At 33.7% G+C, this 24,126-nt stretch overlaps 4 protein-coding genes and 1 long non-coding RNA gene across 9 annotated transcripts; 1 reads left to right on the plus strand and 4 right to left on the minus strand.

The window, feature by feature from the left end:
- Nucleotides 1–1,188: 1,188 nt before the first annotated feature.
- On the minus strand, nucleotides 1,189–7,041 carry LOC113742617 (5-formyltetrahydrofolate cyclo-ligase, mitochondrial). 2 transcript variants are annotated; one of them, XM_027270495.2, is made up of 7 exons: nucleotides 6,582–7,041; nucleotides 6,305–6,445; nucleotides 3,163–3,327; nucleotides 2,562–2,603; nucleotides 2,279–2,324; nucleotides 1,715–1,785; nucleotides 1,189–1,626 (listed from the first exon to the last, which is right to left on the minus strand). In XM_027270495.2, the coding sequence occupies exons 1-7, from the start codon at nucleotides 6,925–6,927 to the stop codon at nucleotides 1,490–1,492; spliced, it is 948 nt and encodes a 315-aa protein (XP_027126296.2). In that variant the 5' UTR covers nucleotides 6,928–7,041; the 3' UTR covers nucleotides 1,189–1,489. The 2 variants fall into 2 exon arrangements, with proteins under 2 accessions (XP_027126296.2, XP_071904160.1); XM_072048059.1 differs by having other exon boundaries at nucleotides 3,163–3,313; nucleotides 6,303–6,445; nucleotides 6,582–7,023.
- Nucleotides 7,042–8,415: 1,374 nt separating this feature from the next.
- Nucleotides 8,416–11,277, minus strand: LOC140006156 (probable myosin-binding protein 5). Of its 2 annotated transcripts, none has more exons than XM_072048061.1 (3): nucleotides 10,548–11,277; nucleotides 9,177–10,067; nucleotides 8,416–9,015 (listed from the first exon to the last, which is right to left on the minus strand). In XM_072048061.1, the coding sequence occupies exons 1-3, from the start codon at nucleotides 11,275–11,277 to the stop codon at nucleotides 8,807–8,809; spliced, it is 1,830 nt and encodes a 609-aa protein (XP_071904162.1). In that variant the 3' UTR covers nucleotides 8,416–8,806. The 2 variants fall into 2 exon arrangements, with proteins under 2 accessions (XP_071904162.1, XP_071904161.1); XM_072048060.1 differs by having other exon boundaries at nucleotides 9,177–10,070.
- Nucleotides 10,688–11,849, plus strand: LOC140006157 (uncharacterized). The gene is made up of 2 exons (XR_011813801.1): nucleotides 10,688–10,800; nucleotides 10,888–11,849. It is a non-coding gene; the product is annotated as an uncharacterized lncRNA (long non-coding RNA).
- Nucleotides 11,733–17,362, minus strand: LOC113741818 (polynucleotide 5'-hydroxyl-kinase NOL9). Of its 3 annotated transcripts, none has more exons than XM_027269461.2 (9): nucleotides 16,965–17,361; nucleotides 16,380–16,467; nucleotides 16,244–16,305; nucleotides 14,797–14,963; nucleotides 14,466–14,649; nucleotides 14,076–14,256; nucleotides 13,775–13,874; nucleotides 13,106–13,233; nucleotides 11,733–12,167 (listed from the first exon to the last, which is right to left on the minus strand). In XM_027269461.2, the coding sequence occupies exons 1-9, from the start codon at nucleotides 17,150–17,152 to the stop codon at nucleotides 12,114–12,116; spliced, it is 1,152 nt and encodes a 383-aa protein (XP_027125262.2). In that variant the 5' UTR covers nucleotides 17,153–17,361; the 3' UTR covers nucleotides 11,733–12,113. The 3 variants fall into 3 exon arrangements, with proteins under 3 accessions (XP_027125262.2, XP_071904164.1, XP_071904163.1); XM_072048063.1 differs by having other exon boundaries at nucleotides 16,244–16,277; nucleotides 16,370–16,467; nucleotides 16,965–17,360; XM_072048062.1 differs by lacking the exon at nucleotides 11,733–12,167 and adding an exon at nucleotides 12,422–12,814 and having other exon boundaries at nucleotides 16,965–17,362.
- Nucleotides 17,363–22,837: 5,475 nt separating this feature from the next.
- On the minus strand, nucleotides 22,838–23,897 carry LOC113741148 (uncharacterized). Its single transcript, XM_072046767.1, has one exon. It carries the CDS (start codon nucleotides 23,763–23,765, stop codon nucleotides 23,025–23,027), a length of 741 nt encoding a protein of 246 aa, XP_071902868.1. The 5' UTR covers nucleotides 23,766–23,897; the 3' UTR covers nucleotides 22,838–23,024.
- Between the last annotated feature and the right edge of the window lie 229 nt (nucleotides 23,898–24,126).

Consider the following 24,126-nt stretch of genomic DNA (forward strand, 5'->3'; position numbering starts at 1 on the left):
TTAAATCACGAGGAAAATTTTAGATTGTGACTCAGTGGAATCAGTGATAGAGCAACATTTTTAAGATTTTGAGTCACGGGGCAAACAGTTTAAAGATTATGACTGTGAATCCGTGATAATTAATGAGGTTTTGATTGTGACAGAGCAACAGATATGGTAGGTACCAGTGGAATTGAAACCAATACTCTGATATGATTATTTTAAATTTGACTAATCATTTTACCTTCGTTAATAAATTAATAAATGAAGACACGTGTCATGCATCCAAATGTGCTTTGCGAGAAACGAAAAGAGAATCTATTGAAAAGAAACCAAATCCACAAAAAGAATTTATGCGTACAAACAAAAAGAAACACGAAAAGGGATTTACCAAAAATAAGTAAGTAAATAAAAGGAGCAGTACTATAGGCAGATAACTAACTTCCTACCAGTATAATTAATCCTGAGGAAGTGATCAGCCATTTGGATAGGAAGTGAAGTGATGATGGTCATCTTGGACATGAATAGTAGTATTATTATTGCTATTATCTAACTTGTATATAAGAAAAAGCCGATTTACTGTAGCAACCCAACCCGTCTTGGACTTGGAGGCCTGGGAACGAAAGCACATTCACCTGAGTGAGAATCACTTCACTTTGAAAGAATTGAAGATTGCTCCCCTTAATTTCCTTGAGACCATCGCTGAAGAAGTCGTCTGAAGTTACATGAGCAGGGTTTTTGCAGGGAAAGCCATTTACGTGCAAAGCAGATTTCAGATCAGCAATAATGCAGAAATCCTACAATGGGAAGGCAATGGCATGGTAGCTAGCTAGCTAGCTAGCAGAACTGATGACAAAACTGCACAGGACAAAATCAGATGAATATTAATATCGCAGGAAGAAGCCATGCTATATGTGCTCAAATTTGCTAAGGAAGCCACCGAATGATATATAGCCTCGTAGTTTGCCAGACAAATTAGACTTAAAGTTGTGTGCTTAGGAGGGAATGTATTCAAAGATCGATCGATAACCCTAAGGGCCAGCAATCGAGCAGTATGATGTTTTGCTTGCCTGTGCATGGGGAAGACACGACTAGTTCCTTGTTGACGGGAGTATTAGTGATTAATTTGCTGCCAACCTACTCCGTATGATACAAAATGACAATGCTTAAAACGAAGGAAGCTTTTAGAAAGCTATGTAGGGAAGGAAGTTAGAAAAGGTATAAAATGAAGATATATTTCAGAGATTATTAGTTCAAATTTCCTAACAGTACTGTGGCAAATCGTACACCTAATATCCCTTATTTTGAATAGGTCTATGACATTCAGTACAATTTTGAGTTATATCATCGTAGAAGGTATACACCACATCCTGTGCCGCCACCATAAATCTTCCTTCTTCTTGATGTAAAAATTATTTAAAGGGAAACCACCACCACCAACACCCCCCCCCCTCCCCCCAACAAAATCAGAAATCAACAACGGAAGAACGTCCAACCCAAGACTGCAATCTCATTGACATCTTGCCTTGGCAGCTGCACTGATGGGAATTACACCAGAGGGTGACACAAGCGCATCAACAAATACATCATTTGGGGTGACTGGAACAACACCCTCATCCATTATCTGCACTGAATAAGACAGAGCAACTGCACAACAAAGCATTCTACCATCATCCACCAGATTGACCTCTTAAAACAATTATTTCCCACATAAAAGCATCGAAAGTGACTTTACCCAGGAAAGGCTGCTTCCACTTCCGTTCCTTCACAAGCCCCTGATATCTCGTCAAGAATGCATCATAATATCTTTTGATTTATCACCGCGTAGCATCCAGAACAGTGGGTCAACAAAAAACAATAAAGAGTTACTGGAATGCACAAATAGCCAATGAAATGAAACAAACACACAACACGCTCTAACAAACACAATGGGAGAATTTTTTGTATGAACTTGTGGACACACTCAAAATATATCCAAAATATATATATCAGCTTAAGATTTGAAGGTATACAAGACAGAGATTAATTGAAGTAACATGTTCAAAAACCCCAAAGGGGGAAGGGGCTGAGTCCCAACACTAACTCTGCTTGCCAAGCATTGCTTCAACAACCCTGGTCCCTTGGCAATGGAGATTGTCTATTGCAGAACTTAACTTCAGAATTGGTATAACCGGTTGAGATGGATGCTTAACAATTGATATGAAAAAGTTCAGAGAAATAAACATCGGTGACATTTATTAAATTCTCAGCAAATGCATAAATTCAAATCTTTTACAGAGGTCATCACAAGGAGCCTTACCCTCCACCACGACCCAAACGTCTTCCAGATTTGTCAAATGCGAGTCCTGAATGTTTCGGGAAACAGTTATAAAAAGTTCATAACAATATAAATAAGTAAAGGGTACACCCAGATGAACTTTTACTCAAACAAATACCACTATGAAACTTCGGACAGTCATACACACAAATACCCCATCTTCGCTCCCCCAACTCCCCCTCCAAAAACTGGACCATGCCTTCCTTCCCTTTTTTCTTTCACTAGAAATGCCATGAATTACTTAGATTAAGATGGAAAAACTCACCAGGTAAAAGAAGCAAATCAACAGGATGATCAGCCAACATGACTGCACAAAAAAAAATAAAGATTAGTCTAGCATACGCAGGTTCAACTACATAACTTAGCCAAAGGAAAATAAGCCCAAACACATGTGTGCAAGTCACTCTATAAACTTATACTTTACATTCAGTATCCCAACAACTCTCCATAAAAGAATGCTTACAAGGGAAACACGAGGAAATGCAAGTTAAGCTCTATTAACAAAGAAAAGGCCTAGAAGCCGGATTTGTTGAAAAGATATTCCAGGCCACACAAGGGAAAGATTAAGAGTAAACGGCTGAAAACCAAAATATTTACAAAAATTACTTCGGTAAAACTGTAAAAGCCGCATACGTTAGTCAATATTACACTAGAAGGACTAATATCCTCTCTACCTGCTGTATCATGTCAAATTAACCTCAAATGCATAGAAACACTTGCAGAATAAGGTGTCCCAGGTATGCTTTTAAGGACAAAAAATTCGCAGAATTGGCCAATACGAGCGAGGTGTATTAACTAGTTAAAGCACAAGTCAAATGAAAACCCACAAATCAGTTTAAAGCTTATGGATGAAAAGCAACGTATACCATCTTCACGTTCCTTTCCCTCAGAATCCATTGGAGCTGGCTCCAAAATATTCATTGAATTTGCAATTAAATCATCCATACTTGAGATCTTCAGCATTCTCATGTGGCTATTCTTGTCCTCCACTCGTGGAACATAGAGTGTCTTCCCCATCTGTAGATAATCATCTTATTGAATTGAAGATGAACAATAAGGACTTGAGTTTGAGAATCAATTCATTTACAACTGCTAGAGGACAAAAACCATGATAACCACCCATTAAGTTCATTGCCATACTCAAAACAAACAAATGCATATGTAATAATCCATAAGTTCAAACGCACAAGTCAAATTTCTAATAGCCTGTCTTACAGATTCCAAATAACACTTCATGATCAAGCTCCTCAGACCCAGATCAGAGGAAAATTGAATGGCATACATTACATTGGCCAGTCTTCTACTGTCCATACTCCTACGTCTAAATCTTACCCTGGACAATATTGCCTGCTAGAATATAGGAGCTCTACTTCATGGAATACTCATGCATCTCTACAACCATCTTTTTTCCAGATTTCTTAACAGATGTAATCTATTCAACATAAGCAAAGTCAACAAAGCATTACAGCCACAGTCAGCTACATGAATCCCATAAAATATACAGGTCATTCACTTGACTAGTAAAACCTGATGATGCAAATCTTTTAAGACACCATATCATCCATCTAGTCCTCCCACCTCTGATTCACCAGCATATACCAGGGTTGTTCCCAACAAAGAGTCTCTATGAAGAGAGAGGCAAACGAAAATGGTATTCTAGATTTTCATCTTCTTTTGGCAAATGCTGTAGTTTTTTATTGCCTAAGTCTGTAGCACGACATATGATTGAAATTAGTAGATTAAAAAAATGCGTTGCCTACTTCTATCTCAGGCTAATTGTAGATTTTTCACATAAGAGTCTATTTACCTATGGAGCTAGATGGCCCGATTTGACATAAGACATAATTACCTAAAGACTCTTCATTTCTTTGGTAATGATATCTGAATACACTTTAACCTTGTCTAGTTAGCTTACCAGATAAGGTGAGAACTTGTGAAGTCAATCCTGTGAGTATGATTAAAATATAGTACCCATGACACTTATCGTAAACTACCTATTATACCCTCAGTGGCAGATATTTACCAGTAGTGATTTGTAAACCATCGCCTAAACCCCACCAAAAAGGTATCTGGTTGAGGTATTGGAGTAACATTGTATGTATTCTTTTAATATGCTAAGGAATGTCTAGTTCTCTAATTTGCAATAAAATTTTAATTCCACTATGCAGCAACCCACGCCCCAACCCCACCATTTTCAGTACTAAGCTTTTTAAAGAAGCTGGTTTGAATTTTTCCACTTTTAACATCTATTGCAGAAGAGAGAAAAGAAGGAAAAAGAGATAGGAGAAGTTTTACCACTCAGAGAGAGGGAAAGAAAGGAGATGGTTCAAAACCCTTCAAGCTTCAGAGCTAAAAAAATATTATCTTCAATCATTATCTTGTCTCTGTGTTTACCCTAGCTTCCTTTAAGCTTTGAATCAATGTGATTGTTGCTAAACATGCATTTTTCTAAATTGATTTCTTGTATATCTCCTAGATTTCAACCAAAAATGATAAGAACATCAAGATATTGATGAACAAAAGAAACACAGACATAAAACTTGAGAGACAGAAATTAATTCAAACAATGTGTAGCACAAATTGATAACTTATACATTAGAATGAAACAAATAAAGATTGAGAACTTATTGAGCTCTCTCAGTCTAAGCACAGTAATGGTTTTACCAGTCTATATGTGCATTGCACTTTGCCTTATCATGTAACTTTCCAATAACTATTAACATAAAAAAAAATTAAAAGCTTGTAGGTGTTATGCTGTAAGAATGTTGTGCTAATCAAAGCTACAGTTTGTATTATGGAGCATATCTTGCTATTTCCCTCATAAGCAATTAAGTTCTCATATGACATCTTTAACTTAAGCTTCACAGGAAGCCTCAATAGGCTCGTATCCAATTTTGCGGGCCTACTTCTAGAACTGTTCAACTCAACTTGACCCCTCACTCAATCTCAATTCTCTTTCTGTCCATGACCTGCTCTACCGTAGTTAAGATTTACTATCTAGCAACCGTTTATGGAAGTAGCAATGCTTGGTTTTCGGGTTGAAATCCTTGCAGCTATGAACTAGCCCCATAGTAGACAAATTTAAAATGTATAACCGGACAGCAAATAAATACGTATTATAGCATAATAAAAATAAGAGTAAATCTTATATACACTGACAATGTATACACTATCACCGTTTGATTCATGATATGTGTGCAAAAGTTGAATTTCAAATTCAAATTTTGAAATTCAACTTTTGCATAGTTGTCATTCATCCAACGTTGACAGTGTATACACTGTCAGTGTAGGAAAGATTAATCCTAAAAATAAACATGGAATATGTGGTAGACACAAAACATACATAAGAATCCCAAGTAACACAGCGGAACATGTTGGCAATGGAGTCAAAACATGCACTTGCCCATCAAATTGAAGGGGGAAAAAGTAAAAATGCTATGCTTAAATCAAGGCATTCCATCAGACATGATCTAAGAGAGTTCCTGCAAATCCGTAAAGAAGGCATGAGCTTATATGGTAATACATTGTCCGAAGGATAAATGCTTCACCTATGCATAGCTTAATGCCAATACAAGCTAAGACCTACCTTGTTTTTTTTGGTTCAAGGGGAGTTGTATCTCTCTATTTCTTTCATTAACATTCTGTTAGCATTCTCGAATCAGCGTCAACTCAGAGGACAATTTTCAATCACCAACTACATTCTTTTTCATACATACAAAACATGATGCTGAGTAGGAAACACGTAAAAGACTTCAACTTTATTGCAGAAGTAATCAAATTCAACTGATTTAGGACTAACCACCTAAAAGTTCAAGATTTACAGCATGCTAAAGAAGTTGATTAAGAAAACATTCTTCAAATGGAATCAACTGGGCACCTAGACTATAACAAAATGGAACAAATTCAACAACAATTTTTAACAGAGAAATTTTACAATTACAAAAGAAAAAATAAAGGAAAGAAAGAAATGACAAATAAAAAAGGCTTAGGGAGAGATAAAGAAAACACCTTTGGATGAGTAATTGAGAATTTGGGCCAACAATTTAGACGTATCAACTTCTCTTAGTGCGCTGCAGCTTATGTAAGCACATAATTTCTGACAAGACTTGAACCAGGGAGCTTCCAGTGCAAGATTCTGTATCGCATCATCTACATGGATGGTTTTTTTGAGAGGGGGGTGGGGAAGAAAGAGACAAATGCTGTAAAATTTCACCCAAAAGAAACTGAACCCATTAAAAAATTAAATAAATCCTGCATAAAAAAAAGATGAAAAGCACAAGTGTACCTTCCTTCGATCTAAGGGTAGGGTCCATGGACTTGAGGTCTCTTCTGACTTTGGAACGAAGGGCCTTCTTTTGCTTGAAAATGGCGTCCAGGTTGAGTGGGTGGTCAGCAGAGGTGGTCGTGGTCATGGTGGAGGCGGTGGTTAAGGGTGACCGTAGGGGTGGGGGATGGTACTGGTAAGCGTGGCGGAGTATAGGTGTGATGGAGCGGGTGAACAAGAGTCGGGCGTTAATGGTGGATACGGAGGAAGGCAGAGCAAAGGGTGACGGGGTGAGGAGGGCGTGTGGGCGGTGGTGGCGATGGGTCATCAGTTGTCGGGCCAGTTGCTTCACCCCATTTAGGCTCATCTAGTCTAGACTTAAATAAAGCTTCGCTCTGGTAACCAGTCACCACCCAACCCGTCTACTGAGTAGATTGATCGTTAAATGAATTGTTGGTGCCCAGACTCCAGTCCATTTTTTGATGTACTACTGAATCTATTATCTGAGATTAAAATAAATGTCTGCGTAACTGGAAGACAAGTCTCAAATGCTCAATTTTTTTTTCCTTGAAAACAAATTACCTGCATGACATCTTTAGGATTAAGGCTGCAAACGAATCGATTCGCTCGTGAGCGGCTCGAGTCAAATTTTGATCGAGATTTGACTCGAGCTCGATCAATATAGAGTTCGAGTTGGTCAAATCGAGATCGAGTTCAAAAATAATTTTGTTTGAATTGCGTTTTTCTGAAATTTTTGTAAAAAAGTGTTTGGATAGCAAAAATATCTCAAATAATATTTCGCTTGCATCATAAACACATTTCCCAAACCTATTTTTTTATATTTCCAATCACCTTTTTATCTCACATACATCACATCACAAAAAGTGCTACAGTAATTATTCCAAATAATATTTCAAATAATACTCTATCCAAACAAAGCGTTAAAATTTGATATATATAAGATAAAAAGATAATTGAAAAATGTGTTCACAAAAAACGTAACAATTTTTCTATGAAAAATTGCTTTCCAAACAAAACCTAAGTTTGTTAGCTCGCGAGTCTCGAGCTCGAATTCAAAAATATTAAATTCGTTAGTTTGCGAGCTCGAATATATATATATATTTTTATTTTAATAATAAAATTACATATATATTCCTAATATTTTATTATTTATTAAGAAAAAATTATTTTATTTATTTTTTAAAAATAAAATAATTATTTTTTAATTTTTTGAACTCGAACTTTAAATTGGTAGCTCGTTGAGCTCGAGCACGAATTCCAATTTGAAAAAACTAAATCAAGACTCGACTCGACTTGATTCATTTGTAATCCTGTTTAGGATGGTCAGCAGGTACCATCAGTAAAGACATTTGATCAGAAAGCGAATTTTTTCGCAAATCATTGACAAAATAAATGAATAAAGGCAAAAAAAAAAAAAAAAAAAAATGGGGGCAGTGAAGCTTTTTATGTGAAGAGTGAGAACCATGACCTTGTTCTTGGTTGCTTTAGATTTTGTAAAATCTGATTACAGAAAGAAAGGAAAGAAAGGAGGGAAAGCAACCATTGAAGAAGGATAATCCCTATTCAATTACCAACTAAAGATGCTACTTCATCTCAGTAGAATTGGAGCCATCATAATAAGCTTTCTCAGCCAATCGCCGGGGTGCAAAAGATATAACTATAGCAGCCGGAAGCTACTTCAATTCATCCGTTGCACAATCAAGATTTGGAAACAAAAGTTGCCATTAACAGTCGGAAACGCAAGATACTGATGGAGGGGACAGCTTCTTTGCAATCAAGAATCATTTATACACCAGGTCATCATTGAGAGTGGTAAGGTAAGAGTAAGAATGAATGAATTGAATATACAGGAGGATATTTGCATTGATGAAACGAGAATAATAATAATGTTACTGAGTTCAAATCTGACACCTCATGGTCATGGCCCTAAAATGAGCGAGGGACAGGAAAGGAAGGTAAGCACGAAATTATCAAAGCCTTTAATCAGAAAAAAAGACATTAACCCTACGGCCAAAAACTACACGTATTGATACTTTGCATGCTAAACCACTGGACTGGAAACTATTCTGTAGCTAGCTACTCATGCACGCGACCCAGGAGTTCAGCCAAACCTGGTACAGATTTAGGCTGTCTTCAGCATGTCAAGCTGGATGAGATATTTGAACTCGCAATCGGATGGAACCAGCTCTGAATATGGTTTGGTTTACCCCATTCAGCAACACAGGTCACGCATCTATGTCATCATTAGGCATTTTCACGGAGTACCGAAGGTTCCGCAGATGTTGAGCAATCTCTGTCAAGAGTTTGCTTCCCTCACCACTCTTCTGCAGAGTCATAGCAGCATGCTTTAAGAAGCCACTATCTGCTTCAATTGCTCTCAATCTCTCCCTAATCAAAGACAACTCTCTTTCAAGAATAGGCTTATTTTCTGTACCTGTCAGGGGGAACCATTTCATCTTAATCATATTGAAGAAAAGCAAGGAAGCAAAGCCAAAAAGATAAAAGAAAAAACAAAGAGAGAGGAGTTTAACAAATCCTATATATAAAGGCAAAAGGGTACAATATATTGAGGAACAAAAAGAAAGAATCAATCACCTCTCTCTCCTTGCTCTTGCTCTTCCACGTTAGACCCCGAGAGATGAGATCCTTGGTCGACGGAGGGCACGCTCATATTTCTCTCGACATCTTTCAATAAACCTAGAAGGTAAGACCTTTCGTGCTCGAAGTCTAGGGATGATTCATCCAGAGTTCCACCAGCTCCTAGTTCCATGGAACGGTCAAATGAACGTTTCTTTGCTCCAATCCCACTTTGATCTAGTAGTTCACTGGGACTGCCACACTCAGATTTTTCACCAGAAGATGATAGAGACTGAGATTTCAACGCTTGATAATCTTCGTCATCATCAATTTCACAGACCTCACTTCCTATTTTCTTAATAGGCCCATATTTTTCCCTATAAACATCAAGGTCTGCTTCTAAAACCTTAATCTCTTCGTCTCTCTTCACAAGTAAGTCTTTCATGACCTGCAGTGCTTCTTGGTCATACTCTGCCTGTTCTTCCATCATCCTCTGATACTGCAAGGCCTCCATTTGAACAGCTGCCTTCTCTGCTTGCAACCGAGTGATCATTGCCATCGCATTGTTTGCTGCAACAGCAGAGGCACTTCTTTCTTCATCTAGTTCCATATATAGTGCCATGAGGGACTTGCGATCTAAACGAACTTGTCTCTTCAAACGAGTCAAAATGGAGTCACCGTCTGCTTCGTTCAGTGCGTTAATGTCATTGGGCTCTAAAACAAAGTCCGGCTTGTCCATGGAAAATTTTTTACCCGCCCTGTACCTAGGACTGGCTTGAGCTGAATCCGACAGCGGTATTCCAAAAAATTTGTTTCCCCTAACGAAGAGAGGGGTTTTACTAGCATCTTCATTTATGTCCTCTGAGTCTGGCAGTAAAGGCACTGTTGCAGCTTTAGTATCTTCTCTACCTGCTATATCAATCTTGTCAAATTAATAACACGACCTAGTTATGTTTTAAGGATAAAAAAAAATTCACATAATAGGTCAATATGAGCCAGCTAAATAAAAGAGTTAAGTGCAATCATCCCAAAAGAAAAAAACACAACTTAGTTTAAGGTATATCACATATCAAGAATATCTTCTTGCGGATGGAAAACAATCAGAATAAGAACAGGATAGCAGCTGCAGTGTTAGACAGGTGTATAATCTCACATGTTTACATATATTATTCACATATATGAACCACATCTAGAAGAATGCTGATAGTCACACAACTGGATAAAATAGATGAGGAAGAGAATTTGCATCAGTCATAACACGAACGAACCACATAACCCAAGGCTTCTCATATGTGTCCTGGAATCAACATGAAAACGATTTTATTTTACAGGACTTACGTTGATTGTCTCCTGGAATCAACATGAAAACGATTTTTTTATGGGACTTACGTTGATTGTCTCCAATTGAAGCATCCTCATCTTCTGGAAGTTCTGAATCATTATCCGACATGAACTTGAGCTCTGTGTACCGAATGTGGGGCAATTCTGGATTTCTCCCATCCTCATTTTTCCATGACAGCAGGGGTGCTCTTGGAGAAGGGGTGGGAGCATTAGCATTCATCGACGAACTTCGAATGAATTTCGAGGAGGGTCTCGTTTTCAAAGGGTCCCCACAACAAGAACACCGAGGAACACCAGTCAGGTCACCTTGCAACCCTTCATCCTTCTTTCCTGATTTTACAAAATTTCTCTGGTCATCCTCTACAAAGCAATCGATATCCTTGTGCAGAATCCCAACAAGAGACTTGTATCTATCGCAATCAGAGTCTTTCTCTGTTGCAAATGAAAGAAGGCATCCATCACAGATGCTTCGTATATCAGACAGCTTCTTATGCACGTGGCAATAGGCAAGGGAAGAAATATCTTTCTTGTGAACTTCGCATATCGAATCATTGTAATAGAAATTTGGATTTCTGTGAACCAGAACATGATCAATCCTTGTGCAGAGCAAGCATGGGATTCTCAAATCAAATAATTTTGCAAGTTCGTTACAGATAAAGGCAAGAAACCCATCGATGAACAGTAGAATTATCACCACCCATTCCAGGATGGCATATATCAAGAATTGTGGAAATTTTCCCAACTTTTCTTCAATAAGTATCTTGATAGATTGCGACATGTCTATGTGTAAGGTGTGAGACCATAAAGTTCTAAAAGTGGGATAATGTCAGGAAGATCAGAGTTAAAAGAGAGATTAAAAGTGGAGGAGAATCAAGCTGCAGCCAATGAGACAGATCATGACCCCGGAGGAAAAAGCCAGCCCCGGATCATGATCTTCCTATCTCTTTAGATCTTTTCTATTACAATTCCACTCGCTCTCTCTCTCTCTCCGTGCCAGTGCGAGGAAGACGAGGAAAGATTTGTGTGTAGAATTTTGAGGTTGCAAAAATTCAGGTGGGAGTGTTGGTTTGATGGTTGAGCTAGATATAGTAAAGGGGTCACCAACTCACAGGTTTTGGTTCCAAGTTTCGAGAGAGGGAGAACCATTGCACCTAGATTAACGGTCCATCGCGCTTTCCATTTTACCCCATGTAGTGATTTGGAGTCGTTTTTGTAGGTGGACTCAATTGTAAATATAGTCATTTTACCCACTAGTTTTCTCAATACCAGGGGATTCGAGTCTTGTATTGAAAGTATCTATCATCTTCTAAACGAGTTGTGCTCTGAACCAAATGGTTAGAGCTTCAAACAGCTTCTGAAGCCATATTTACAGCACGCCCAAATAAAATTTTCCAAGCTTAAACACTGCCAAAAACTTCAAAGTCTAGTAGGAGTCTCAGGCAGTTTACTGAAGTAATATCAGATCGTGCTCGGCATATTAGAACTCTACTTATGACTGAAGAAATTGCAGGACCGTAGCATTAAAAAGTTGGGGAAGTACTTGGCTACATAATTAAATTATAGAGAAGATGGTACACCGCTTGTCTTCACTAACCAAACAGCATCTTTAATCTCCTAATCTGAAGGCAATACATTGGCAGACATGTATGGTGAAACGCATCCTTGTACCTGAAGAAAATCATCTTTTTTCAATCAAAAAGAGGTATTAATAGATAAGAATGCATGCTGATGGAGTGGTCCTCCATGATTTTATGGCAATCTAAGGAAACCTAGCAAAACGCCAGATTGTGCTTTACCAAGAATTCCAAGAGTTCATGAAAAGAGAATGGCAAGAAACCCATGATTCCCATTCTATTTTTCTACTATGTAGAACTGGAGAAAAGACCCAAAATGGTGCAAAATTAGTAACTTCATTGGAAGAAGCATAAGACATAATGTTTCCATAACAAAGAATCAGTCACCACCACCCTCTTCCCCAACCACACAGAAAGGAAAAGGGGAAGAATTATATTAGAAAGTTGAAACATCTTTTGTCATCAGTAAACCCAAGTCGACACGCCACATCGAACAGATTAATTGACATTTAAGTAGCAATTGTAAGCATAAGTTAGCTGAGAAAACAAAGCAAAAACCATCAGCAGGATTGCAAGCACAAGTAAGCATTTCTTTGTTACATCCACAGTACAACTAGCTCTTCCATTGCCCCCAAGACCCAGCTTAGCCAGTAGGGCCATAGACCAAGTGACTGTGAGGTCCCTAGTTCGACTCTTAAGCCCTCACCTTTTCCCATCCCCCTTGTAAGACTTGTTGTCTCCCTTTGGACCAAAAAAAAAAAAAGAAATCTTCCATCAAATTGAAACTGTAGTGTGCAAAACTGATCATTCTCTTATCAATATCATGAAAGTAAAATAATATGTTAAATGTCAAGATCCATTATTCAATATATAAACACATAAAATGGCTGACCAGGATCTCATGAAAAATGGAGTTAAAGAGAAGAATAACTTAAATTCTAGAAATAACAGGTTACCCCAAGACCAAAAGTTTGCATATTGATTTGAAGGGGAACTAAAGGTATAATGACTTCAGGGGAAGGTATCCCATACCTGCAGTAAACAAGTGGGAATTTGGATAAACCCCTGTAGCAATAGATCAACCTTCTCCAAAGAGTCTGGAGGAACAGGGGTAATCAAGTAGAGGATGTTCCTAAAAGTATCAATACCTCTCACAATTCCTGGATCATAAAGACAAGACAGTAGGAAATTAAGCTAGAGTCTATGACGTTCAGCTAAAAAAGAAAGAAATCAGAAAGTACATTGTAAAAATTATAAATTATGTTAAAAAACATGTATGTCTCACACAAAAAGGGATAAAAACTAACAGAGAGCACCGCTAATCTTCAGTGCAACTACAATTTTGTTTTCAAACTTACCAAAATGTTAAAAAAAACAGGTATGACTCACACAAAAAGGGATAAAGACGAACACAGAGCACTAATAAACTCCGCTGCAACTAGAATTCTGTTTCCAAACTTACCAAATGCCCAAATTGCATACCTGTCTAGGCTCAACCACATAAGCAACCCAAAATTAACTAGTAATGCAATGTGCCACAACTTGGGGCCTGAATATATATGTGGATATGATTATCTCCAAGTACAAGCCCATATTGCATTTGTACAGAGTGAAAAAGATTTCTTATCCTCATGTCACATGAGAAAAACAAACTAAAAATGATTAATTACAGGTAGCATAGTTCTCAAACAAGTTACCTACCTAGGCCAATACAAGGAGATAAATTTTCACCACTTTCAGAACTGATGGCCAAGCCAACAATAGTTGCATTTAAGCTGTAGAAGATTTCAGTCTTTGGGACCTATCATCAAGAAACAATTGAAAATTCATGCCCTAAGATGGGTTTAGTAAATCATAAACAACAAGGACGATGAGAAATATCATGAAAGACTAGTCCAAGAAGACTTTAGTAATTTTTCTGAAAGTTGAGAACAAATGAAGTCTGTAGATCAACCATACAGCGGGAAATGAAGAACAGTGTATTCTATGTTACTGAACCAACCTGACAATGAAGATGCTTAATTTTGATACTTGATACAGAGATTTCAAAAGGGGGTTGGGCAGCTAATGCATTGGCGAGTTCCCTTATTGTAGTGATATTCAATTGACTGGGACAGCACTGTCTGAAATATGCCATCACACGTAAGTCTCGCATAAGGCGAGCATCCTTCTGCACCAGAACCCTGTACAATACATTGAACAGAAGATTTGAAAATAAAAGACTTAATAGATTAAAGTGCTGATGCTGCTTGACCAATAGCAAGTCGTGCTAATTCTAGTATGCTAGCAAAAAGGGACAGCATATATTTCAATCTTGCTATTAACAAGATGTAGCAGATGCCAAGCTCTTACTGAAATGAAAATCCATTTATACACTTGGAAAAGGACATACGATCTCTTGAAAGAGTCCTGACGAGCTGAATTGACCTCAATTATGGTAGTTGATGTAGAATCATCCTCATCTAACCAAAACACTCCAACTGGTAGATTCTTACTCTCGGTCGATATGCAAATCTTTACCACATGTGTAGGAGATATGTATTTAAGCATGTCAACAAGGATGTCATAACCAATACCTGCCACAAAACATCCGGATTAGCCAACCTAAAGATTATGGATGAAAGAAACTCCATTACAAGCAGCAGTAATGCAAAACCAAGGCATAATTTATGTCATATCAGTTGGTAGAGATACAAAGATCAAAGATACTAATACAAGTATACCTTTCACCCATCCTGGAGTGTTAATGACCAGCGGCACCCCAGCGTGATGACGTTCTATCTTATCAAACATGCAGTACTCTTTGCGATAGTAGTCATATAAGGCGAATATGTATGTCAAGTAAGTTGTTGGATCCCTTTTTGAGGATATGTCGCCAAAGAAAAAGCATCTGAAGCAAAAGTTTCAGCCAAAAGGTAAAACATTTAACCCATAATAGAGCCATATATTCAGGATGATGCATCAATAACTGCCATATTATCTTCAATCTTATTTACACAATGTCTGGACAAATATCTGGTCTCCCACTTCAAAGAAGGGAATTTAATCTTTTCGGCAAAGATATTAAGTTCAATCAGGTGGTAATAAAGTTGAATTTTTGTCACAAAATCTCAATGCATCAGATGGAGTGGCCAAATGCAACAGACAAGGCTGTAATCATTTTTGTAGCTAGAAATTCATTTTAAAATAAAGAGCCCAGAAATATGTTCTTCCTTATAAGCAATAGTATGTCAATTTGAGAAAGCTAAGTTCCAGGTTTCAGTCAAGGCTGGTTAGACACCTTTTTCCCATAAAACAAAAATTCCCCACAACTGGATAGATCAGCATTACCAGAAAATAAATATTAAATTAAAAAAAAAAGAAACAATCATAGAAAACAAATATAAATACATCCCAAACATCTGTAAAACTTGTATCTGGAAAATTTGAACATCCTGCAGAAATGCCATCTTAAGGTTTCCATTTGGAATTGTAGTTGCTTATTGTAGCCATTTAAGCACATGCTTTTTATCTTCTAAGTGGGCAAAGACAACATCAATTCTTATGACCAACAAATCACTCAATAAGCTTTTCTTCTCCTTTATCTAACATGCACACTTTGCCTTATTTATTCTTGCTTTTACTTTTTTTCTTTTTAATGGAAAACCAATTTTATGTCTTGAAGCCATACAAGCGGTACAAGTCGGACAGGATGGGGATATCAATGTTAATTTGTCAATGAAAATGCAGATAATTATTTCAGTTATTTCCCAATCTCCTGTTTCTCAAAAAAGAAATGTATCTCAAAAGCATGCATTTTGCCCACTTAAACACCATGTGATATAAACTGCTGAGATATTAAGTGATACACAAGTGACCAGAAGAAAGAAAAAAGGAAAAAAAAAATGAAATTGCAGCCCCTACTGGGGGGATGTGTTCCTCAAATACCCATAGACAAGCAGTGCCTCAAAGCAGAATGCTCAATGTTGATACTCATCTTATACTTTCCTACAACAGATAAGATTTTTAACCAGGATATCACAATAAATCCTTCATCGACTCAATTCAAGGCTAGTGCTTCAATGACTAGTCTAATGCTGCACCACTATCCAGCAAGAATGCCATAACTCAGAGACAAACTTCATAAACGTTACATTCAAGAAAACAAACAAAAGAACTTCAAAGTCATACCTCTCAGGCGTCTTTAGGCATGGGATGGTCAAATCTGGCCATGAAAGAGAATCCACCAATAACTATCAGATGCACACAACTATATTAGCAAGTAAAATAGGCTAAACCCAAAAAAAGACCACCAACCTAGAGTCACCTTGTCAATGACAGTTAGCGATAGAAGACCAGGAGGAGTAAACTCTGTCTGCCCAACATCAGTATCCAGATAAGCCACCTTTTTGTATCTGCAATTCAAAACTGAAAACCTCAATATCACATACAATATCAACAAAGTTTGATTCTTTCCATCTTATAATCTTCAATCCCACTTTTTCTTATAATCCATTATCTTCTGTCCCCTTTTTTTTGGGAAGTGCCAAGTGTCCATCAAATTAACCTAATCTATCATACAAGGAGGTTGCAAGAAGTGAGTTTGTTTGTTAATTCAGCTATCCAACTAAAAGAACTTTAAAATAAAAACAACTTTTCAGGATTATACAAGTATCCTTAGATATAACAATCAGAACAGAGGATAGGATTGTTGAAGCAAATTTCAAGAAGCCCGTCTCTTCTCTTCAATCAAATACCCAAAACCCAACTGACTAATCGTCAAATTCAACCCAAATTCACAGCAGTTTTTTTTTTTTTAAAAAAAAAAGGAGTTGCATGCTATACCATCTACACGGCAAAAGAGAGAAGACGTAAAATGAGCAGAAGAAAAGTGAGAGTAAGGCGTCCAAACCTTTGGAGGAGAACGTTGAGAAGGTGGCGGGAGAAAGTAGTTTTGCCGCTGTTTTTGGGGCCACAAACCAAGGCAATAGGGGGAGGACAGCTGATGGAATCATAAGCAATGGTGTGTGCTGCATTGGACCATTCTTCTGGTATTACTATGCCTGCTGCTGGAGGCTCAGTCTCCCCAACCGAAGCCATCTTTTCTATCTCTATCAAATACTCTGCCTCAAGTCTATTCGAGTCCCACCACTAGTACCCAGGTCTCAAGTCTCAAGCACTCTGCCTCTTCTCTATTTGAATAAATGCATGCAAGAAAAAATAGAAGCAGCAGCACCCGCCAAAAGTTGTGATTGTACTGCGCTTCAGTTCATTTTGAAGCGTTAAAACGTGTGTTCAGATCCGAAGGCTCTCCTTTTGCCTACTTTTTTTTTTTTTTTTTTTTTGCCTACTGACTTTGTGCTTTTCCCCCTAATCAAATAAATGGTTTAATTACACAAAACACCTAAGGTACACTCTAATTTCTATCTTGCATCCTATCCTTTATGCTGTGTTGATTAACTAGCACCCTATGTTCACGCATCGAAATTTGGAAAAAATAAAATACCTTCATAAATCCTAATAGCTAATCTAAAATTTTTCAAAAGGTAATCTAAAAATTAGTTTAAATTTTTTAAAAATTTTAAAAAAATCTCAAAATATATTCTAGAAACTCTTCTACTCTTAAATATCTCAAAATATACTCTAAAAACTCTATTACAGTAAAATTTTTTAAAAACACCTTGAAAAATAGCTAATCCAATAACTTCTCGACGAGGCTAGGAAGTTCAAAAAGCAAAGATGTCTCAGGATCTATATCTATATGTATTAGAGATGAGGTTTTTTACTATAATTTTAAATTTATTTTAATTCAATAACTCTTATCTTCTCCTTATCCCTTTCCACTCTTCAATTTATGTGACCCACTAACCCATAAAATTAAAATTCCTAAATTTCAACTAACAAATAATAACCACCGTTACCACCCCTGCAAAATGATATATGCAAATTCCAATTTACTTCTCACATTTACTATTGACATTTACCACATCACTAGTAGCAATAATTAACTGTTAATTTAAGAAACTCGCAATTACAAAAATCACATATCCAAAATTTAGAAGCCTGTTTGAATTACAATTTTCAGAATTCTATGTATCTTATTGTCATAATGTATTTTACTCTCATAATCATTCACAAAACTGATGATCACTAATCCATTTTATCCATTTTCATTTGTCTTCACACAAATTGAATACAGTGAAAAAAAAAGACTATGTATCATACTCTCACCATGGATAAATTCTACTTACAAGCATTTCAATCAGTGACGAAACTAAAATTTTTTTTTAGAGGAGCTAAAATTTTTCCTAACATAATTATTTTTATGTGTTATGTTCAAAATAATTTTCATATATTTAAATATATGATATCTAAAAATATCAAATTTTAATTTTAATTATAAAGGGATGTAAAAATAGATAACTTTTTAAAGAAAAAAATTAATTCAAAGGTAGTTAATTCACACATACACACACACACACATATATATACATATATATATATATTCCCATAATATAAACTAAAATTGTAAAAAATTCCATCATTGATTTCAATGGCGTTTTAATTCTAAATTTGGAAGATTACAAAAAAGAAAACAATTGATCACAAAACGAATCTTACGCCATAATGATTCAACTGAAATATTTTAAAAAGGTTCAACAAGTTCACTTCCAAGAAATACAAGTTTCACTGAATATTTTTTTGTAGTATGAACTCCAAAAAATTCAACATAATTACTTAAACCACCAATTTTAATTTTCATACTAAAAGTTGATTGGTTTGAAAAATGTTCGCACATTTGTACAAGATTATCAAATCGAATGCATAATATTTGCAAGTATTTCATTTTGAAATAATTTTCGTCTATTTAAATATATGATATCTAAAAATAATATTAAGTTTAACTATAAAAGGATGTAAAAAATAAATAATTTTTTAAGAAAAAAATTAATTTAAATGTAGTTAATTCACACACGCACACATATATAAATACATATATTCTCATAAACTAAAATTGTAAAAAATTAGGAGGGCAAACTTTATTTTATACAAATATTTACACAATATGAATTAAAATTTTTAAAACTTGAGGGGGCTATGGCCCTCATTAGACCCCATTAGTTCCATCATTGATTTCAATGGGGTCTTAATTCTAAACTTGGAAGATTACAAAGAAAAAAATAACTGATCACAAAACAAATCTTACACTACAGTGATTCCATTGAAATATTTTAAAAACGTTCAGCAATTCACTTTCAAGAAATACAAGTCTCGCTAAACATCTTTTTTGTAATACAAACTCCACAAAATTCAATAGAATTAATTAAACTACCAATATTAATTTTCATACTAAAAGTTGATTGGTGTAAAAAAAATGTCCGCACCTTTGTACAAGATTATCAAATCAAAAATGTTTGTAAGTATTTCATTTTGAAATTAAATAAAACATGCAATTACATTTATTTCTATCCATATATCATTCATTTTCTAATATAAATTTCTAATATTATTTCAAGATCCAAATTTTGCAAAAATGCAATTCTTGAGTGACCTACGCATTTTGTCATACTTTGAACTATTGTTAGACAAATCTTAGATTTTAATTATGTTGGTATAATTTTTTTTTAACTTTTTTCAAATTTACCTTTTATTTTAATTTTTTTCAACAACGTAAGCACCGTGCATTGCACAGGTATTCACACTAGTACTACTATGTAATTAAGACAATAACAAGTAAGTTTGCTTAGTAATACTTTCTCTGTTCGGCTTTATAGTCTTGTTTTTTTTTTTATTCATCACAAATTATAGTCCATCTTCCAATTCAATTAACATAGCTTACCTTATTTAATATAGTCCATTTTTTTCACCAATAATTGCTTTAATATATGTGTTGAATGGTGTAATATATCATCATTATTGATGTTATAATCAATGTAAAGGGATAATGATTGGTAATACTCTTAATATTAATGTAAGGATATTTTAGAAAAAATATGAGGCTAAATTTACTTTTCCAACTGAATTAAGTAATTTTTCTTAAACTATAGGACAAAAAAAATCAAGATTATCAAAATGTAATATTTCTTAAATCATGTAAACAAAATCAAAACTATCAAAATGGGGCGGATGTAATAATAAATTCAAGAAAGTCAACACTCCAACGAATAGACTAGCATAAAATGACAGGCAATTTGCTGAAATCCGTTGAATCCCATTATAGATTTCGTTGTACCGTGTTAGCAGTCAGTATTAAATACTAAATGCTCGTTTAATGCACTTCCCAAATCAAATGTATCCGTTTAGTAGATAATTAAAATCACCGTTTGCTTTATATGCCATAAACCACCGCCCGGAAAAGAGAACTCAGTATGAATTTATGAAACAAGGCATTCATTCTCATTTTCACGAGATTTATGACGAAGTCAATGCCAGATATAATGAATGAGCTCCCATATCTTAAAAACTAGTGGAAACATGGTGTAATGTCAGTAGACGTAGTTTTACCCTATCTTCCATATTAAAACTCAACAAAGAAAATTTCTGAATGGTCTTTGTTTTAAAAGACCATTCTTATTATCAAAATAAAAAAAAAAGCAAAGATAATATCCAGCAAAAGCTACAATTTAACTCCATTTCTTCTTATTCTTTATGCACAAATTAAACACAGGATAACATTTGAAATACAAACTCGAAACAATAAATGAATGGTTCCATTGTTTATGGGTATTTTAAGTTCCAGTAAAATTTGTTTTGAGTTTTGACATCCATTACAATTTACAACTTTAAAAAAAAAATATTTGTGTATTAAATTATGGAGGCAACGCCCAAAAAAAAAAATAATAACAATGGCTCCGTTTGGATTAGCTGTTTTTGGGGTTGTTTTTCAAAAACAGCACTGTACCATTTCGTTTTTGAAATACAAGTCCGTTTGGATTAATTGTTTTTTAGGTTGTTTTTCAAAAACAATATGAAAAACTTTTACTGCAAATATTTTTTGGATTATTTTTAGAGGTTTTTTTAAAACATATTTTTGGGTATTTTTATAATTTTATTTTTACATACATTTATGCATTTATAATACATTTATAAATATATTTATATATTCGCTAAAAAATATATAAATATATTATATTATATATAATACATAATATAAATATATTTATAAATGTATAAGTGTATATTATTATAAATGTATAAATTATAAATGAATATTATATAAATGTATAAATTATAATTTTAATATTTTTATATAAATATACATTTATGCATTTATAAATATTTATAAATAAATATATTTATACATTTATTATATTATATATAATACATAATATAAATATATTTATAAATGTATAAGTGTATATTATTGTAAATTTATAAATTATAAATGAATATTACATAAATGTATAAATTATAAATTATAAATGTATAAATTATAAATTATAAATTATAAATTATAAATTTAATATTTTTATATAAATATACATTTATGCATTTATAATACATTTATAAATATTTATAAATAAATATATTTATATATTTATATATTTATATAAAAATATGTAAATTTATTATATTATATATAATACATAATATAAATATATTTATAAATGTATAAGTGTATGTTATTGTAAATTTATAAATTATAAATGAATATCACATAAATGTATAAATTATAAATTATAAATTTTATATTTTTATATAAATATACATTTATAAATATTTATAAATAAAGATATTTATGTATTTATATAAAAATATATAAATGTATTATATTACATATAATACATATTATAAATATATTTATAAATGTAAAAGTGTATATTATTATAAATGTATAAATTACAAATGAATATTATATAAATGTATAAATTATAATTTTATTAATATATATTAATATTATGTATTAATGTATTAATGTATTAATATAATTAATATAAATGTACAAATGTATTAATATTATGTATAAATGTAAAATTAATATTATGTATATTAATATAAATGTATTATATTATGTATAATACATAATATAAATGTATATTATAAATATACATTAATATATATGTTATGTATAAATGTACATTTATATAAATGTATAATATATATAATATATGATATATATTATATTATATATAATTTATATAATATATAATATTCATATAAATATATTATAAATATGTAAAATATTTTTTAATTAAAATAAAATATTTATAATATGTAAAAATAAATATATAAATATTTAATATATATAATATACATTAATATTAATTATAAATATTATAATATTATAAATATGGTGTTTATATAATACTTTAATTTGTAATATTTATTGTATATTTCATTATATAAATATTCATATAATATATAATATACAAATATATAATATATAATTTTCAATTTGTATAATATACATAATATTGTATATATATAATATAATATACATAATATACATTATTATATTATTACATATTATGTATATTATATATTATACCTAACATTATTAGACATTATTATACACAATAATGTACATAATAATATTATACATTAATAATGTATATATTATAATATAATGTACATAATATATTATGTATAAATATTTACACATTTATGTATACAATATTACATATTATGTATATTATAATATATTATGTATAATATTAATGTATATAAATATTTATATAATATATAATATATATATATAATTTTCAATTTGTATATTTCAATTTATATTAATATAATATATATGTATAATATATATATATGTATAATATACATAATTGAAATATACATATGTAGTTTATTTTTGATACAATGTTTGGATATGGTGTTTTTGGAGTTGTTTTGGAAATACACATTTACTGTAGCATTTAGAATGTGAAAAACAATTTTTCAAAAACAGCCCTAAAAACAAGGGATCCAAACACATCCAATAAAACGAAAAAGAAAACAAATCCTTTAACAAAATTCAAGACTCTTAGATGGCCTTCTTTTTCCTGAAGGCCACCTCTGTGTCCAACCCGAATCCATCAACAGTCCGAACGTGAACCAAGTTGGACCGTTTGAACAGTTTCTTCAACGGCTCCACGCTGTACAAATCATTAGCCGAGTACTTATCAGCCCGTTTATTTACCGACACGTGTAAAATGCAAACTCCGCCGGGCTTCAACGTCCGTTCGATCTCCCCCACGAACTTCTCCGGATAAAGCGCGTGATCAAACACATTAGAGAACTCAAAGTCAAAAGTCCCATCCTCAAACGGCTGGTTATGAAAGTCGCCCTCCACAACTAGCGGTGGAGATGGGACCAGGTCCATCCCTATCGAGTCGGATACTCCTACCCGTTTCAACGCCTCCACTTCTTGACCCATCCGGGCCCCGATGCTCAGCGCTTTGGAATCATTAGAAAGCAACTTCTTCTGTTTTAGCTCGCCGAAGAAACGAGTAAAGACCTGGATTTTCCTGTCCCAGTCCCGGGTTCTCCATATTTCTCGAAGCTTCAGATTGAGGGTCTTGTTGAGCTGGCGCTGGATGTAGGACTCATACGTCTTGTATCCGGGTCGGATTTTTAGGCCCAAGCTTGTTTCTGAAGAGAATCGTTCTGGGTTTTTGGTGGGGATGGAAGAACGATAAGAGAGAAAAAGAAGGAAAGGTATGAAAAAGATGAGAGTGAGAAGGAAGTATCTGGGGACAAATGCTATGCTTGAGGTTTCTTTCATTTCTAAATATGCGTGAAGAAGTTACAACCACGAAACATCAAATAATAATCAATGGTATACAATAAAGATATACAACAACTAACATGCTAATTTATAGGAATAACCACGTCAAATAAAGTACTAAAACATCTTAGACCACTAAATACAAGAAAACAATTAAAAGTAATTAAGTATATACTTTAGATTTGCATCCAAATAGTTTTAAGTAGATAGCTATCAAAATGAAGTGAAAAATAGCAAACAATTTGAAAATTATTATAACTAATAGTTAAAACAACAAAAGTAGATGCAATCTACATATGGGAAAATTTATGATGATAAACTTGCTTTAAACCACAAATAATAATTAACAAATGTGATC

The sequence above is a fragment of the Coffea arabica genome, chromosome 4e (assembly GCF_036785885.1).
Source record: "Coffea arabica cultivar ET-39 chromosome 4e, Coffea Arabica ET-39 HiFi, whole genome shotgun sequence".
Lineage (NCBI taxonomy): Eukaryota > Viridiplantae > Streptophyta > Magnoliopsida > Gentianales > Rubiaceae > Coffea > Coffea arabica.

What these genes read in the sequence shown, in the direction of transcription:
- LOC113742617 (XM_027270495.2), bottom strand. Translation starts at nt 6,927, where the DNA reads ATGAGCCTAAATGGGGTGAAGCAACTGGCCCGACAACTGATGACCCAT. An exon ending in TCTCAATTACTCATCCAAAG is followed by an intron (nt 3,328 to 6,304) that starts GTGTTTTCTTTA and finishes CAATTCAATAAG; the next exon opens with ATGATTATCTACAGATGGGG. An exon ending in GTGGAAGCAGCCTTTCCTGG is followed by an intron (nt 1,627 to 1,714) that starts GTAAAGTCACTT and finishes TTTGTTGTGCAG; the next exon opens with TTGCTCTGTCTTATTCAGTG.
- LOC140006156 (XM_072048060.1), bottom strand. Translation starts at nt 11,277, where the DNA reads ATGTCGCAATCTATCAAGATACTTATTGAAGAAAAGTTGGGAAAATTT. An exon ending in TTCAATTGGAGACAATCAAC is followed by an intron (nt 10,071 to 10,547) that starts GTAAGTCCCATA and finishes AGATTGATATAG; the next exon opens with CAGGTAGAGAAGATACTAAA. An exon ending in GCAAGAGCAAGGAGAGAGAG is followed by an intron (nt 9,016 to 9,176) that starts GTGATTGATTCT and finishes TCCCCCTGACAG; the next exon opens with GTACAGAAAATAAGCCTATT.
- LOC113741148 (XM_072046767.1), bottom strand. Translation starts at nt 23,765, where the DNA reads ATGAAAGAAACCTCAAGCATAGCATTTGTCCCCAGATACTTCCTTCTC.
- LOC113741818 (XM_027269461.2), bottom strand. Translation starts at nt 17,152, where the DNA reads ATGGCTTCGGTTGGGGAGACTGAGCCTCCAGCAGCAGGCATAGTAATA. An exon ending in TTAAGCATCTTCATTGTCAG is followed by an intron (nt 13,875 to 14,075) that starts GTTGGTTCAGTA and finishes TCTTGATGATAG; the next exon opens with GTCCCAAAGACTGAAATCTT. An exon ending in TTCCCACTTGTTTACTGCAG is followed by an intron (nt 12,168 to 13,105) that starts GTATGGGATACC and finishes GATTTTCTTCAG; the next exon opens with GTACAAGGATGCGTTTCACC.